This window comes from Vigna angularis, chromosome 1 (assembly GCF_016808095.1).
Source record: "Vigna angularis cultivar LongXiaoDou No.4 chromosome 1, ASM1680809v1, whole genome shotgun sequence".
Lineage (NCBI taxonomy): Eukaryota > Viridiplantae > Streptophyta > Magnoliopsida > Fabales > Fabaceae > Vigna > Vigna angularis.
Genome location: NC_068970.1, coordinates 53,124,737 through 53,140,354, shown reverse-complemented (window position 1 = coordinate 53,140,354; position 15,618 = coordinate 53,124,737). Strand labels below are relative to the sequence as shown.

Here is a 15,618-nt window from a genome sequence, read left to right as displayed (position 1 = left end):
ATCATATACCAAAAGCAATTTTTTTTTAAAAAAAAGTGACCACAGATATTTTATATTATTTATTCATTCCTACAATTTCTAATTTGACTCGTATTTATGAATTTGGAATATAAAAAAAATATGTATTACTTTTTTCAATAATATCCTTAAAAAGTGGATGCAATAATAATGAATAATAAGTGTCCACTATATTATTTAGTCAATTAAAATTATTTCATCGTAGAACTAAATGATAAATTGCTTTGTGTGCTTTATCTTAATCAACGTATAAAAGGATAATAGTATATTTTTATGTAAGCACTATACAGTTACCCACGCTTCAGCTTTGCAAAGAGTAATGCAGTTCGATAATAAATTTTAGTCTTTTAATAATTAGTATAATTCACAGTACTTAAGATACATTAGTATAAAACTGCAAAGTAGACCATCTACAGGAGATGATGTTGGATAACTGCATCGTAACAATGGATTGGTTTTCAATGATAATCAAAATAACCGAGCCTCTTGAACCAATAAAAATACGGACTTGGTGATTCTCTCATCAAGTAATCAACCACTCATTACTCCAATTTAGTTACAGCACCTTGTAATTAGTCCAATAAAGCTTTGATGATCATGAAGCCCTAACTGGAAGAGAATCTACTCCTGGCATCAAAGAATCGCCAATTGGGAACTTGGTAGGTCTGATATTAGGCGCATTGATGACACGGAACGTTTAACTCGGATCAAAGTTACTGTCAACCACTTCTGACCAAACTGGAATAGCCACAATTTAATCCGTGTCCACAAAAATCTGCATTAACTAAAGAAGTCAGAACGTTGCACTAACTTTTGGGGTTTGAAGGGCAAAGAACACGTCAAGTGTGATATAGAAATTTGATACAAGGAACATGTAGCTTCCCATGAAACAGAAGCAAATCATACAGCTTGAACTAACCTCTAAATCAGGAAGTGGTTCATAAGATTTCATCTCCCTAGTATCAAAAACAGTAATTCCCGAAATTCTCTGAATTCCAGGTTTAGTAGCTATGAGATTCTGCATATTTGTAAAAAGTAGTGAGATTAATCCATGCCATGCACTGAATTGTAATTTAAAACTTTACTTTTCTTCTTCATAGTATCGTTCACCACTACTTTTTTATTACTACTCTTTATTTGAAGATAGTAAGAAGTAATCCATATTGTAACTTGTAACGTTTGTTTTTCTTCATAATATTTTTAACTTCTACGCGTCTTGTCACATCCTGGAAAATGAGGCCTAAATAGATAAATCAGTTGTTAAGCAATTGCCAAAGTTGATTATGATACAAACAAATATTGAATAGCGATTGTTTTATTAACTTATTATCTACCCACTAATCTCGGAGGGAAGTCAGTATCAAAGAACTATCAAACTTAATATGGATAAATAAAACACTCGAAACAGGCCTGGTCCCACGATTTTATAGATCCAAAACAAAATAATAAATAGAGGTCCCGAATTATATATACATATTTCATAATTAAATATATTGTATTACATTTAAAACATTATTTTATCACATGTGAAGAAAACTGATGATTATCAATGAATGACTTATCAAGTAGGATGGGAGCTGACTAAATTTCGTCAAGTAAATGATTCCAAAATTTCGACTCCACTGCCAAAAATATTACACAAGAATTCTTAAAGTCATACCAGGTGGAAATCTGTTGATCCTAAAGCCTGAATCGGAGATAAAACCTGTAATGGTTTCCAACATCTTAGGTCAGTTAACGGCAAGAAAAATTCAAGCACTAGAATTGTGCACAATGGCAATATCATACTCCAAATCATAAATTTTTATAAAGGGGCACCATGTACCAGGGAAAAATAAAGGTATAATACTGACAATCTAAGACAGAACATCCAGATAAAGGTATTACCATTGATTGAAGGCCACTAATCGTAACTACTCTCTCCCCATATGAACCATTTTGAGATAAGCTTACTTCAAATGGACCCAGCTCTTTGTCAGTCTGATTTGTAAGATTCAGCTTTATCTGCAAACAACACACAAAACTTTAGCTTCCAAATTTTTGTTTGTCCCTTCTAGAACAATAAACTCAACGATTAAAAGTACAACGAAATTAGAAATAGCTATCCTATTCCCTTAGTATATAGACCACCACCAACTGCTAGCCTGCTACATAGGGTTTAAAATGACCCATAGCCCAGAAGAAACCTAGGTTATTAAAAATGCAGCTTCTAGTTTATAATGAGCATGAGATCTGCATAAGATATAAAGAATTACCCTAAACGGTTCTTGAAGGTTAATTATAGATGGAACCTCTACAACCTGCAACTCAATTTCCTTCTTTGTTGCTGGCTGCAAAGAAAAATTTCCAGACAAAAATATTGGTGTATGAGAAAATTAAATTACCATAATTCAGAAAAGTGAAGGAAAAGCATTAAACATGAATATTAAATTTGAAAGCATAATTCAGAAAAATGAAGCAGAGGCATAATTTATTCAGAAAACAAAAACGATCATAATTTTAAAGCATTAAATTTACTAATTTAACAATTTACCATGCATCCATCAGTATTTGAACACTATAATGTTATCATCAATTATTATTTTTGAAAAGTGAGAGGGATAAAGTAAACATGTCATGCTAGATTCGTATGCATGTTATGCAGAAACAAAGAGGTTCGGCCATCAACTTTGTCATGTTTAGTGAAATTTAACATTCAACATACCAGATAGCTACTTCATTTATTAACTAATTGTTAAGAAGTGAATTTTAAGTCTAACTCAATTTTACAAAACCAACTTATAATGTGAGGTTTGCACTCACTTATATACTCTAAATTAGCCTTATCTCTAGTTGATGTGAGATTTCTAACACACCCCCTCATGCTAACGTATATACATCTTGAGCGTGAGACTTGATATTAATGGGTGATCCGATAACAAGTGAAATAATATGTTTAACAAACCACATATCTCACTAGGATAAGCTCTAACTTGGCTTTGATATCATGTTAAGAAATGGACTTTAAATCCAACTCAACCCTACAAAACTGGCTTATAAGGAGAGGTTTTCAGCTACTTATTACTTTAAATTAGTCTTATCACTAGTTAATACGAGACTTCCAACACTAATCATTATTGAACAAACAACACTTACAGTCCCCAATATTTGTTGGGTTTGCAGGCGACCAGGTTCACCCAAATTTGTTCGCCATGTTATCTGGAGTTTACCAAGAACATTACTTCCTTCAGCTTTTGTTTGAGCCAAAGCATCTGATGGTGTTGTCAATTGATAGAGATAGTTGTAAATTCCTCCACCAGATCTAATCAGTATTGGTGGCTTAAATGTCTCCCTGAAAATTTAATTTGGTTTATAATCAATAGCAATAATAAAATGCATTAGTTTGGCATTTGTTGATTCTAGTTTGGTTCACCCCTAAAGAAATGCTATGGCACTAACCTTGTAGGACTATCTTTCTCAGAATGGTGCCCATCACCTTTAAGAACTGTTGCGCTATAATGCTGAGCAGGTTCAAAATCAACTTGGTCCATGAAAAGGTTCGATTTTGTATGGTTTTCAATACAAGCTTCCAGAAAGGTAGTTTCCTGAAACAGATTAAGATTGACGCACAACATTGAATTAGAGCATAAGACAATTTCTTCAAGCATAAAGATTGAAGAACTTGGAAGGTGGTTGGTTAGTTTCCATTCTCATTTTTTATTACTGTGTGTTCATTGATATTTCTTTTTTTCGTTTTATTTACTATTTTTTCAGCAATTTGTGAAGGAAATTAAATGAAAACAACAGAATGTATATGCAGATTCTACCATCTCCTTCACAAATTTTTTACACTGTAAAACAAAACGAAGGTGGTTTTTTTTTGTGTGTAATTGTTAGTAAAATTACATCAATTGAAAATGAAAAAATAAAAACAAAACCAATCACCCTGATGGATGGTATTTTTATTGATTATGAAGATTTGTTTAAAAAGAGTAGGGATGATTAGACATCAATCCAATATTGAGGACTAGAACCTTGACAGCCTGAAGGCTTTCAACAAATGAACACATAAATTATGTTCAAGAAATTTTGTAAGTTGAAAGTACTTCACATACTTAACTTGAGCGATCAAATAATCAGATTATGTATGGATTTTTTTGTATAAAATAATAAAAAAATATGTAACACAAGATCCATCATGTATCAATAAATAAAAAATCACAAAAAAGCAACAATAATTAGATTTTAAGGTTGTAGGCTTTTCTGCATCATTGCTCTTCACGAAAGAGTGCTATAGGATTACTAGATTCCTTCTCCACCTTACAGAGAGAGACAATAACTTTTTGCAACAACCAAGAGTATCGTTATAATTATAGAAATAAGGAGTAGATCCTATATAATTAAGAATATCTAGATTATATATGTATTATTAGGAATGTTTTCATTTAGTACATGTTTCAAACACAAGGTTTCAGCTCAATGTTTGTTCTTTTCCTATAACATGTAGTAATGATTTACCAATGGTTTTTCTAAAATGTAAAGGATATATTATAAATGGATAGGGCTGTAGATAGTAAGTTCATGTTGTTTTATGATTGGCTATGCTAGATTCATTGCTGATAGCATCTAAAAAAAATGTAAATAGGACAAGCAATAAACTTCAAAATTTGATTGTTTAAAAGAGTACAAAGATGAAATGACACGAACAGACAGATTATACACATTCATTATAGCCTATTTTCTTTTGATTGATTCTTAATTTCTAACTGATATCAAGTATATTGGATGACAATGTACTTGAAACAAACCCAAAATTAAAAAGGAAACTGCATCTATAGTGCTATTAAGGATTTTATTGTTTGTTTTAATACTAACGAGTTGTAGAAAGAGAAGTTTCATCATGCTTTCCTTCGATAGACAAGTAAATAATACTAATCCCAATATTTTAAATGGTGTAATCTGAAAATTTTGAACATTAACAAAAATATACTACACACTGAACATGATTAGATCATTTCACTGCATTGACAGCATGTTTATCCAGGAAAACAGTATCCACTTACACTTGAATAGTATATACAAATCATTGACATACCTTGATAACACGGACCTGCAAAAAAGTTTTCAACACACATGTAAGTCATACGAATATTGAAAGATCATATAGTGAGCATTAGTAACCCAAGTACTCGATAATTGTTTTATTGGAGAACATAATTTACTTCAAATTCAACAAATATCATTATCAAAGAGAATAATACCTTTGTTCTAACGGAAAGTGGATTAGCAACAATGAACTTGAAAAATTGGGGAAGATATTTACGCTCACCATCACCATCATTATACAATGCAGTGCAGACAAGCCTAAGGGCATTTGCACACACAAAATTGTAAGAAATTAAAAATGAGACAAAAAAGAAACTTAGTAAATCCAAATAAAATTATATGGAAGCATGAACATACTGAAACAAGGACATAGAGGGTCACAACTTACGTGTGAGGCCCAAGCTCTTTCACATCATGTTCTACAATAAAATCATAACGCCCACCAGCACGGATAGATTCAACTGGTGATTTTGATGTGTCTAAAAGAAGTATTCTCTGTCTTTCTGTTTGAATTTCAGCCTGTCAGTTACAAAGTTTTGAATAACTATTTAAATTAATTTCTCAAAAGGATTAAAAAAAAAATTCAGAACTATAACTATTATGAATACATGTACATTTTGGTGCTCAAATTCAACTACAACGCCTGTAAGAGAATCTTCTTCGAATCCATCCATGCAACATAGATAAAATTAAACATAAAAAAGATGTGGATATGATACCCAGAAATTAACACAAAACTCTGCTGCAAATCAGTCTCTCATATGCATATAAATGCCTATCAGCTTGGAATGATTGGTATATCAATGGAATAGTGACGAAGCAGAGAAAATATTTCTAGCTAGGAATGGAAATTATGAGAGCTCAGGAATTTTATTTTATTTAATTCCAGCACTGTCTACAAGTGCAGGAAGGATATCAAACAAAAGAGCAGACAAAACAGAATCAGAGGGAGAAAGAATTTTAATACATCCCCCGGCACCCTCCTCCCCTTCCTTCTCTCTCTAAAAGGTTACTGCTTTTTAAACTAACGAATACCCCACTCAATATCCTTCAGCCTTGTGCTAAAGCATTCCGTGGGAGGGTATCATCAGTAGAGAATGTACAAGTGAAAGATCATTCCAGAATGAGAAAGTAAAAGAAGACATGTATTACAAAGTCTTCCCATAGTGATATCTACGAAGGACTATTTTTTAGCTGTTATCGTTAGAGAGTTCATTTATATAATATCAGCTAATCAAACAGAGTAACTGGGGCTTGGAACTAGAGAAAGAGCTAAACAACACATGGAGAGATTCTCAAGCATCACACGAACATTCCATCTCCTTTCCACATTCCTTAGAATGCTTTAATTAACCTCCTACGGTAGGTAACATATTGCAATATAACCAACATTAAAACTTGTGTCAAGGGAGTTCCAGTAAGCTCAGGGAGTGACAAAATTGATTCATGAATGACAGTGGATTAGAAGAATTGAAGATTTAGAAAGAGGACCTTGATAATGACTTCTCTGACTTCAAAATTGGAGCTGTTGTTAATACTTATATAGCTGCAGAAAGTCTCTCCCAAATAAATAGCTCTACAAATGGGGAGTATGAGTGAGTAATAATGAATGGATCGAGTTGAATTGAAGAAATAGAGAGAGAGAGAGAGAGAGAGAGAGAAAGAGAGAGAGAGAAAGAGAGAGGGAGAGAGAGTACCCGAATGACTGAGGCAGAACGAGGAGGCCAGAGAGGCCCATGGCGTCGGAGAAGTGGTGGAGGAGGAAGCGGTCGCGGTAGTTGGGATCGGAGTTGTCGTTGGCGCCGGCGTAAAGAGAGGGGGCGGGGGCGGCGGAAGGATCGTCGAAAAGGTCCTCACCGACGAAGATGTCGGTGAGGTCGAGGCGGAGGGGAGGGTCGACGTTGAAGGAAGGGCGGCAGAGACGCATCACACGAAACGCAAGGGAATGCGATCCTCCTCCCTGGCCCTGACCTTGACCCTGACTCATCTCTTCTTCTTCTTATTCACTTCCAAAATGCAGAAAGATTCTTCACTTCAATTCTACCATTCATTCAATTTCAATTTCAATTTCAATTCAAAGGCTTCAAATCAGATCACCACGACTGACTCTGCTATGCGGGTGGGCATGGATACCCCCTTTTCCCTACCTTACACTCTGTTTGTTTCCTTACACTCTTACTCACTCCGTGGTTTTAATAAAAAATATATTTTTCTATCAAGTTTACATTTTTTTTTACCCTATTAAATTGTCGATTTTTTTTCCTTATATAAAAATTAACTCTTTTTCAATAATTTTTTTTAATTACTTAAGATAATACTTTGAACAGTAAAGCAGTAATTTAAATAAGGTTTAGGTGACATAAATAAAATAAAAGAATTTATTAAAAAGAAAATCTAAATATACTATGTTTGCGATCAATTTGAGATGTATATTAATTTGTTTTTAAATAAAAAGTTTCCTGGGTGAATTAAAAATTCTTAGAAAAGAAATTCAAGGAAAGTGTACTAAGAAAACATTCTATCGTTCATATTTTGTGTTTCCTGAATACTATTACTGTTACATTGGAGCTCTAGTGCGGCGAACATGGCAGAGAAAACATGTCTTGTGGGAGATGGTGAAAGAGGATAGAGAAGCAACTAGAACACTCTTCGATATCGGAAAATACGGTGGATGCGTAGCTAAAGCAGAACTGGGAGGCTGGAAGAAACCTCCATCAAAATGGCCAAGCATCTATCTCCGCTGGCGACAATACGAACCACCCACCATTTCAGGTGAGAAATGTGAAGCTGGATTTTCCTCGCTTTGACGGATCTGAAGCTCAATCGGCCAAGCTATATGAAGAAAAATATACTCCAAAAATTAAGTTCCTGCTCCCAAAGCTCCAAAAGATTTTTAGGGTTAGGTTCCATTTTTTTTGACCCACATATTAGGAAGCTTTTCAAAAGGTCCTGCTCCCAAAGCTCCCATGGAGTGGATTGGGATAGGAGTAGGGTTGGGTTAACTCCCGTGCCCCAAATGAAAATATTTCTTTCTCGACAGCAGCACTCTACAAGCGGATGACACCAAGCTGTGTTTCAAGACTAATCTTTCTTTGATTTCTTTGTGCTTACACTTTCATTATTTCTTCATTCTTAACCTTTCTTCTTCTGTTTCAGATACTCAGATCCGACCCAGTTGAGACGGAAGAAGCTGTGTTGCGTTTGCATCCATTTTCAGTCCCCACTTCAACTTCTCCACCTGGAGAGGCCTAAAGGTATTCAATTTACTTCTTTTTTTGGCTTAATCCTAACCTATTCTCAAACAACCTTATATTGCTTTGATCTTATGCTAAACTGATATGTTGTAATAAGTTCCAGTCCTGAAGTAGAATCAACAGAGACAGAAAATGCCACGAAGCATAACAGAGTTGAATACTAACTAAATCCCAAACACTGAGGTATGTAAAATTTCAATGGTGATTTTTTCTTCAGAATTGCAAAACTGGACTCGTGCGAATTGTTTACCTATTAACGAATGAAAAGATGCAATACTAAGCATTTTAAGAGAAGTGAAAATATGGATATTGATGTGAAGTTAGTCAATGATATGGTAATTAGTAGACCTGTTAAAGCAGTCCATTTAATAGGATTTGACCCTAACCTTAGGTAGGTTGGAATCAAAAAAGCTCACAAAATGAAAAAAAAAATCTATCATTAACAAAGCCTACATGGCCAAATATTGCCAAAGTTCTATAGGTCGGGATCAGTCCATGAGTCTTCCATTTTAGCATGAGAAAAATATAATAAAAGAAAAGGAGAAACAAAAAATAGTCACTTCTACATCAATAAACCCAACTTGAACTGCATAGTAGAAACACTTCTACAGATAAACATATGGCAATTGTTTTTTTCTACACTGTGTATTTCATTTTGTTGCACTCGTGAATTGTGGTATCAATGTATTGTAGAGATAGAATTTTAAACCTAATATTTTTCTTTCGAAAAGTTTGTAAGAAACGAAAGAGAAAAAGAACTAACAGAAGAAAGCATAGTCATTAATATCTCTTTTATTCACTCAGGTGATGCAAATCACAAGAGAAAGAGAGAATGATTGCGTTAACTCAACATGTTGAGATATTTGATTCAAACTACTGACTTAATAACCTTATTATCTTCAAAAGCCTCTCCGAACACAATATTGAAGGGCTGCCGCGCACTCGTAGTCAAGCATCTTGCATCCTCACCCTTCTCTGCATCAAATTTCCCAATATCCAAACAACTTTGTATGCCATTATTGACGCAGAACACAAGCTTGTACCCACTTCAGTATTTCTCAATCTGAAATTTACCATTAGGAACTTGTCCCTCACCACCAATTCAAATGTTTGTGATCAAATGCAGAGAATTCAAAAACTTAGAATTATTATTTTTTAATCAGTCCAGATAACATTACTACTATGAATGTATGAATTAGCATTAATATTCCCATAACCCAATATTATATGCCATCTCCTATCTTAATTCTCAAGATAATCAATTCATAAAATCCACGTCACTTGGAAATTAATATAAAATTGCATAAATTGTATAACACAACCTGAAGAAGTATCATTGTTGGAGACTTTCAACATCTTCAAAAATGTTAGACTCACCAATGATTCCCTCTTGGCCAAAAATATTTTCAACAACTTCATCTATCATAACCAATTGAAATACAATCAAACAACTAGTCTATAGTTAATCATTTAGTGTAAAGTAATTTTAAATATAATAACATATAAACTTATTGCCAGGATTTTCAAAAAATTCATATAGTCAATTTTGAGTACAAATCAACATTTGCACACGCTTAGTAAGAAGGGAGCTTCTATATTTCGAAAGTACACGCCCACCTTTTCTAAAAACTGACTTTGATGCCACTGTAATAAAGGAAATACTAAACACATCACAAGCCATTATAGACAATATAGCAAATCTATTCTCATCAGTCTTCCAATGTTTGGGCACATCAAAATCTTCACTGTCTACATCTTCATCTATGGTTAGTTCACATAAATAACCATCTATCTTGTTCTTGCAAATGATAGATTTTGATTTATTTCGATACATTTTAAGATCCTACAATGCATTACATATTAATTATGAAAATGAGAAAAAAGTGAAACAATGAACATTAGTATAAAATGTTTACTGAAATAATCCTCTCTTCAACTTTTTCCCTTTGGTTGGACTGAGACATATGGATTTAGTAGGTGATTGGGAAAGAGAAACACTGAGATATACAAGTTCTTTACATATTCTTTAAACAACCTCTTGAACCTCTCTAACACTTTTTCTTTTTTTTCTTTCTTTGCATAGGTCAGATGATCTCATTTCTTATAAAAATATGCTATAAAACCAACCTTTAGTCGTGAGTCAAGAATAGCTTCAAAAGCTAACCAATACTCTACTCCTCCCAATACTTTTGAAACTTCTCTTTCATATTACAAGTCATATCCTTTAAGGTGACATCTTCATTCAACAAATTCTCTTGAATGATAAGTTGAATTTTCCAAATTTGCATAAAATACAAGTTTGAAGTGGGATAAGATGAACCAGACATCATGTTTGTAATCTCATAAAATGGTTCTAAGAATTGACATATTTTCTCTCCCCAGTTCCATTTTTCATAAGATGGACAATTTTTATAATTTCTATCAACCACCTTGAGAATTTCAAAAGTTTTTCTATATTTGATTGCACTTTCAAGAATTAAAATAGGTTGAATTTCATCTTGTAGTCACATCTAATCTCAAACAAATGCTCATATTTATGCTCACATCACTAACACATCTTTTGAATTCGAGAGTGCTACCATCCAATGATTTAACATACTTAATACTCTCCAATACTATGAAGTGTTTTGTTAAACACCTTTAAACCACCTTGAACCATCACATTAAGAGTGTGAGCACAACATCATACATGGAAAAACTCACCATCACATAATAAATTTTTATGAACACAAAGATGACTTTTTAGAATGTCTTACAAATTATTATTGGCAGAAGCATTGTCCAGGATAATTAAGAAAATTTTCTTATCAATACCTCATTGTTTTAGGCAATCAACCATAATGTTTTCTAGTTCAACACATGTAGGTGGTGGTTTCATTCGACAAAAGTTAAGAATCTTATTAATTTACAATTTTCATCAACTAAGTATGTAGTTAAACAAATATATCCCTCAGAAGTAATTCTAGTCCAAACATCAAAGGTTAAACAAATTCTATTAGGAATCCTAGACATGATTTGCTTAACTTTATCTTCTATTGGATGCATTCCTTTTTCACATCTAAAGCAGTATTCTTCCTACATTTCATGTCAACATTAGGATTAATGTATTTTATCCACCTTATGATTCCTTCATATTCTACAAAATTATAAAGAAGACCATGTTTAATTATGGCTCTCGTAAGTAACTTATGATGAATCTTTTGATTAATTTTTCGTGTCCCAAACTTTTCTTTTTTAGAAAGATTCAGATCCACATCTAAGTTTGCAATACTTTACACTTATTGACATGCTGACTTAAATGTAAAGTTCCATAATTGTTTTTAGTAATAGGGTGTTTTCCAACTTTGTAGTTTTTGCCACAATACTTACTTGTAGCCTTTTCAATGTCATCCTCGCCTTTTCCTATTAGAAAGTTCCAAACATTTGAGACTTTTTTTATTTGTGGTAGCATTTTCAGATGTACTAGGAGTTTCAGATGTAAGATCATCAACCAAAATCAAAGGATTACTCTTAGTGTGCTTCATATTTAAAAGCTATTACACATAGCTATTGATTGACAAATTTAAAAACCATTGCAGATGGGAGTTTTGCTGAATGTTAGGGAGTTTTTTGAGTGATGAATGTGGGATGGTTGTTTTCCAAACATTTCCATGCGCAATGGTTTTTAAATTTGCCAAACAATAGCTATGTGCAATAGCTTTTAAATATGGACCACACTAAGAGTAATCCTTTCATTTTGGTTGATGATCTTGCATCTAAAACTCTTGGTACATCTGAAAGTGTTACCACAAATAAAAAAAAGTCTCAATGTTTGGATTTTTTTCACAAAAGTAGGAAAAACGAGGATGATATTGAAAAGGCTACAAGCAAGTATTGTGACAAAATCTCCAAAGTTAGAAAATACCCTATTACTAAAAACAATTATGGAACTTCACATTTAAGTCGGCATGTCATTGCGTGTAGAAGTATTGCAAACATAGATGTGGATATGAATCTTTATCAAGAAGGAAAGTTTGGGATACGAAAAATCAACCAAAAGATTCATCATAAGTTTCTTGCGACAACCATAACTAAACATAGTTTTCTTTATAATTTTGTAGAATATGAAGGAATAAGAGATGGATAAAATACATTAATCCTAATGTTGACATGAAATGTATAAACACTATTGCAGATGTGGAAAGGGAATACATTGAACATTAGGATAAAGTTAAGCAAAACATGTCTAAGATTCCTAATAGAATTTGTTTAACCTCTGATGTTTGGACTGCAATTACTTTTGAGGGATACATTTGTCTAACTACACACTTTATTGATGAAAACTAGAAATTAATAAGATTTTTAACTTTTGTCGAACAAAACCACCACCCACGGGTGTTGAACAAGAAAACATTGTGTTTGATTGCTTAAGACAATGAGGTATTGATAAGAAAATTTATTAATTACCCTGGACAATGCTTCTGCCAATAATAATTTGCAAGACATTATGAAAAGTCATCTTTGTGTTCATAGAAATTTATTATGTGATGGTGAGTTTTTCCATGTATGATGTTGTGCTCACACTCTTAATGTGATTGTTCAAGATGGTTTAAAAGTTCTTGGCAAAGCACTTCATAGTATTAGAGAGAGTATTAATTATGTTAAATCATTGGATGTAAGAACTCTCAAATTCAAAGAATGTGTTAGTGATGTTGGCATAAATATGCATTTGTTTGAGATTAAATGTGACTACAAGATGAAATTCGACCTATTTAATTCTTGAAAGTGAAATCAAATATAAAGAAGCTTTTGAATTGATAAAAGTTGTCCATCTTATCAGGAATGGAATAGGGGAGAGAAAATATGTTAATTCTTATAACCATTTTATAAGATTACAAATATGATGTATAGATCATCTTATCCCACTTCAAACTTGTATTTTATGCAAATTTGGAAAATTCAAGTAATCATTGAAGAGAATTTGTTGAATGAAGATGTCACCTTAAAAGATATGACTTGTAATATGAAAGAGAAATTTAGTGGAAGGAGTACAGTACGAAGTTAGTTTTTGGAGTTATTCTTGACCCACAACTAAAGGTTGATTTTATAATGGATTATAAAAAATTGGATACTCTGACCTATGTAGAGAAAACAAAGAAAGTATTAGAAAAGTTCAAGATGTTGTTTAAAAAATATGTAAAGTTCTTGTCTATTCCTAGTGTTTCTCTTTTCCAATCACCTACTGAATCCATCTTGATGTCTCAATCCAATACCGAAAGAAAGAGGTGAAGAGATCAATGATTATTTCGGTAAACATTTTTTACCTAGTATTTATTGTTTTCATTTTTTCTAGTTTCGTTTTGATAAGTGATATGTATTGTAAGATTTTAAAATGTATCAGAATGAATTCAAATCTATACTTGGCAAGAACAAGATATATGCCTATTTAGATGAACCAACAATAGATGAGGATGAAGATAGGGAAGATTTTGTTGTGCTCAAATATTTGAAAACTAATGAGAAAAATATAATGTATTATGGCTTGAGATGTGTTTAGTTTTCCCATGTGAGATTAGAGTTAGCTTTTAGCAAAGGTGGGTGTGTACTTTTGAAGTATAAAAGCTTCGTTTTTCTTGAGCGTGTGCAAATGTTGATTTATACTCAAAATTGGCTATATGGATTTTTTGAAAATCCTAACCGTAAGTTTATATGTTATTATTTTTAAAATTATTTTACATTAAATGATTAACTATAGACTATATTTGATTATATTTCAATTGGTTATGATAGATGAAGTTGTTGAAGACATTTTTGGCCACGAGAGAATCGTTAGTGAATCTAAATTCTTTGAAGATATTGAAAGTCACCGACAATGATAGTTCTTTAGATTCTTTTATCAATTTATGTAATTTTATATTAATTTCCAAATGACATGGATTTTATACTAGCAGCAGCCAAGACCTCTTGAGTCTGCAGAAACAATTCATCCAAAGGGATGCAACAACCAACAGACTGGAGTTAAATTTACAAAAGGCACAACAGCACATGAAGTGGCAGATTAAAAAAGAAAGCTGATGCTGTTAGAGATTGGTGATATGGTACTCGTATAACTTCAGCCCCATGGACAACATTTCATGTTGCTAAGGAAAAAGCAGAAACTCAGTCTTCGCTATTTTGGACCTTTTCCTATAATTGAGATGACTGGGGAAATAGCTTATAAACTTCTCTTGCCTTCGTCTGCAAAAATTCACCAAGTCTTTCATCGTTCACAGCTCAAATTGTGTAAGGGTGATCATGCTCAGCCATATGTACCATTTCCCATTACAAATTCAGATACTGGATCGGTGTTACAGCCAGAAGCCATATTACAAACAAGAGTTCAGGAATTAACAAGTGCAATAACATTTAATCAAGTGGGAAGGTTTGGAAGATAGTCAAGCAACTTGGGAGGATGTCACTGCCATAATGCAGGCTTTTCCAAAATTCAACCTTGATGACAAGGTTTCTTTTAAAGGAGAAGTAATGTAACAAATGTAGCTGCAAAGAGGTTGATTCAAGAGAATAATGGGACCAAAGAAAAGGGACACGTGACAAGCAATTAAACAAAAAGGTGCAGCGATATGCCTAAAATAACCAATTGTAAGCTGGCTGAATTTGAGTGGTCCAAGACATTAGAATATGAAGGTAGTTAGAGGAGAAAGAAAGGGGGATGGTTGAACATGTGTTGAAATGAAAAATTACCTTCTGAAGGAAATGGTTTTTACATGAAGGCGAATGTCAAAGATGTTTGTGGACGCTAAGGGTGGAGAGGCAATATTAAAAATGAAGCATGAAATGGGAAAGGAGAGAAATTTATATATCTTTAACTAACATAATGTACTTTCTGGGAAGTATGTAATCAGTATTGTTCTTTCCATAGTATATTCAAAAGCGATTTATGCTCTAGACATCGAGAAAAGATTCACATCAAGTGAAAGATAACAATACAAGAACCCTACCATATATTAAAATAGATGATCATTTCAAATTGATTAAAACAATAATATATATTTTGAGGAATAATATAACCAAGAATCAATCACCTGTGTCATCAAACTATAGAACCACAAATAAATAACTAAAATTAGAAAATAGTTGCTAAATGGCCATGTTAAAGAGTTATTAATCTATATTTGTAATTTCCATTTCTTATAATAAGAATTCCCACAAGTAAAAAACAACAGTACGAAAATTTTCCCTACAAAAGGTTGTCAGTGAATTTTGAATCATTGAAAAACAAGCC

General features: G+C 32.8%; 1 protein-coding gene and 1 long non-coding RNA gene across 4 annotated transcripts; one reads left to right on the top strand and one right to left on the bottom strand.

Annotated features, from left to right (window-relative positions):
* Positions 1 to 343: 343 nt before the first annotated feature.
* On the bottom strand, positions 344 to 7,265 carry LOC108322202 (uncharacterized). Its single transcript, XM_017554228.2, has 12 exons — positions 6,801 to 7,265; positions 6,595 to 6,679; positions 5,492 to 5,622; positions 5,259 to 5,361; positions 5,093 to 5,107; positions 3,457 to 3,602; positions 3,154 to 3,349; positions 2,274 to 2,348; positions 1,906 to 2,022; positions 1,679 to 1,723; positions 938 to 1,036; positions 344 to 793 (listed from the first exon to the last, which is right to left on the bottom strand). The coding sequence occupies exons 1-12, from the start codon at positions 7,088 to 7,090 to the stop codon at positions 773 to 775; spliced, it is 1,323 nt and encodes a 440-aa protein (XP_017409717.1). The 5' UTR covers positions 7,091 to 7,265; the 3' UTR covers positions 344 to 772.
* A 329-nt stretch (positions 7,266 to 7,594) lies between these two features.
* On the top strand, positions 7,595 to 15,306 carry LOC108342421 (uncharacterized). 3 transcript variants are annotated; one of them, XR_008246603.1, is made up of 4 exons: positions 7,595 to 7,875; positions 8,260 to 8,357; positions 8,455 to 8,540; positions 9,162 to 15,306. It is a non-coding gene; the product is annotated as an uncharacterized LOC108342421 (long non-coding RNA). The 3 variants fall into 3 exon arrangements; XR_008246604.1 differs by having other exon boundaries at positions 7,596 to 7,875; positions 8,461 to 8,540; positions 14,288 to 15,306; XR_001833382.2 differs by having other exon boundaries at positions 7,596 to 7,875; positions 8,461 to 8,540.
* The last annotated feature ends 312 nt before the right edge of the window (positions 15,307 to 15,618 follow it).

Bases quoted from the DNA above. Each gene is read 5' to 3' on its own strand.
- LOC108322202 (XM_017554228.2), bottom strand. From the start codon at position 7,090: ATGAGTCAGGGTCAAGGTCAGGGCCAGGGAGGAGGATCGCATTCCCTT. The intron at 5,362-5,491 runs GTAAGTTGTGAC...AAATGCCCTTAG, and splicing joins AAAGAGCTTGGGCCTCACAC to GCTTGTCTGCACTGCATTGT. The intron at 794-937 runs GTTAGTTCAAGC...TAGTTAATGCAG, and splicing joins AACCACTTCCTGATTTAGAG to ATTTTTGTGGACACGGATTA.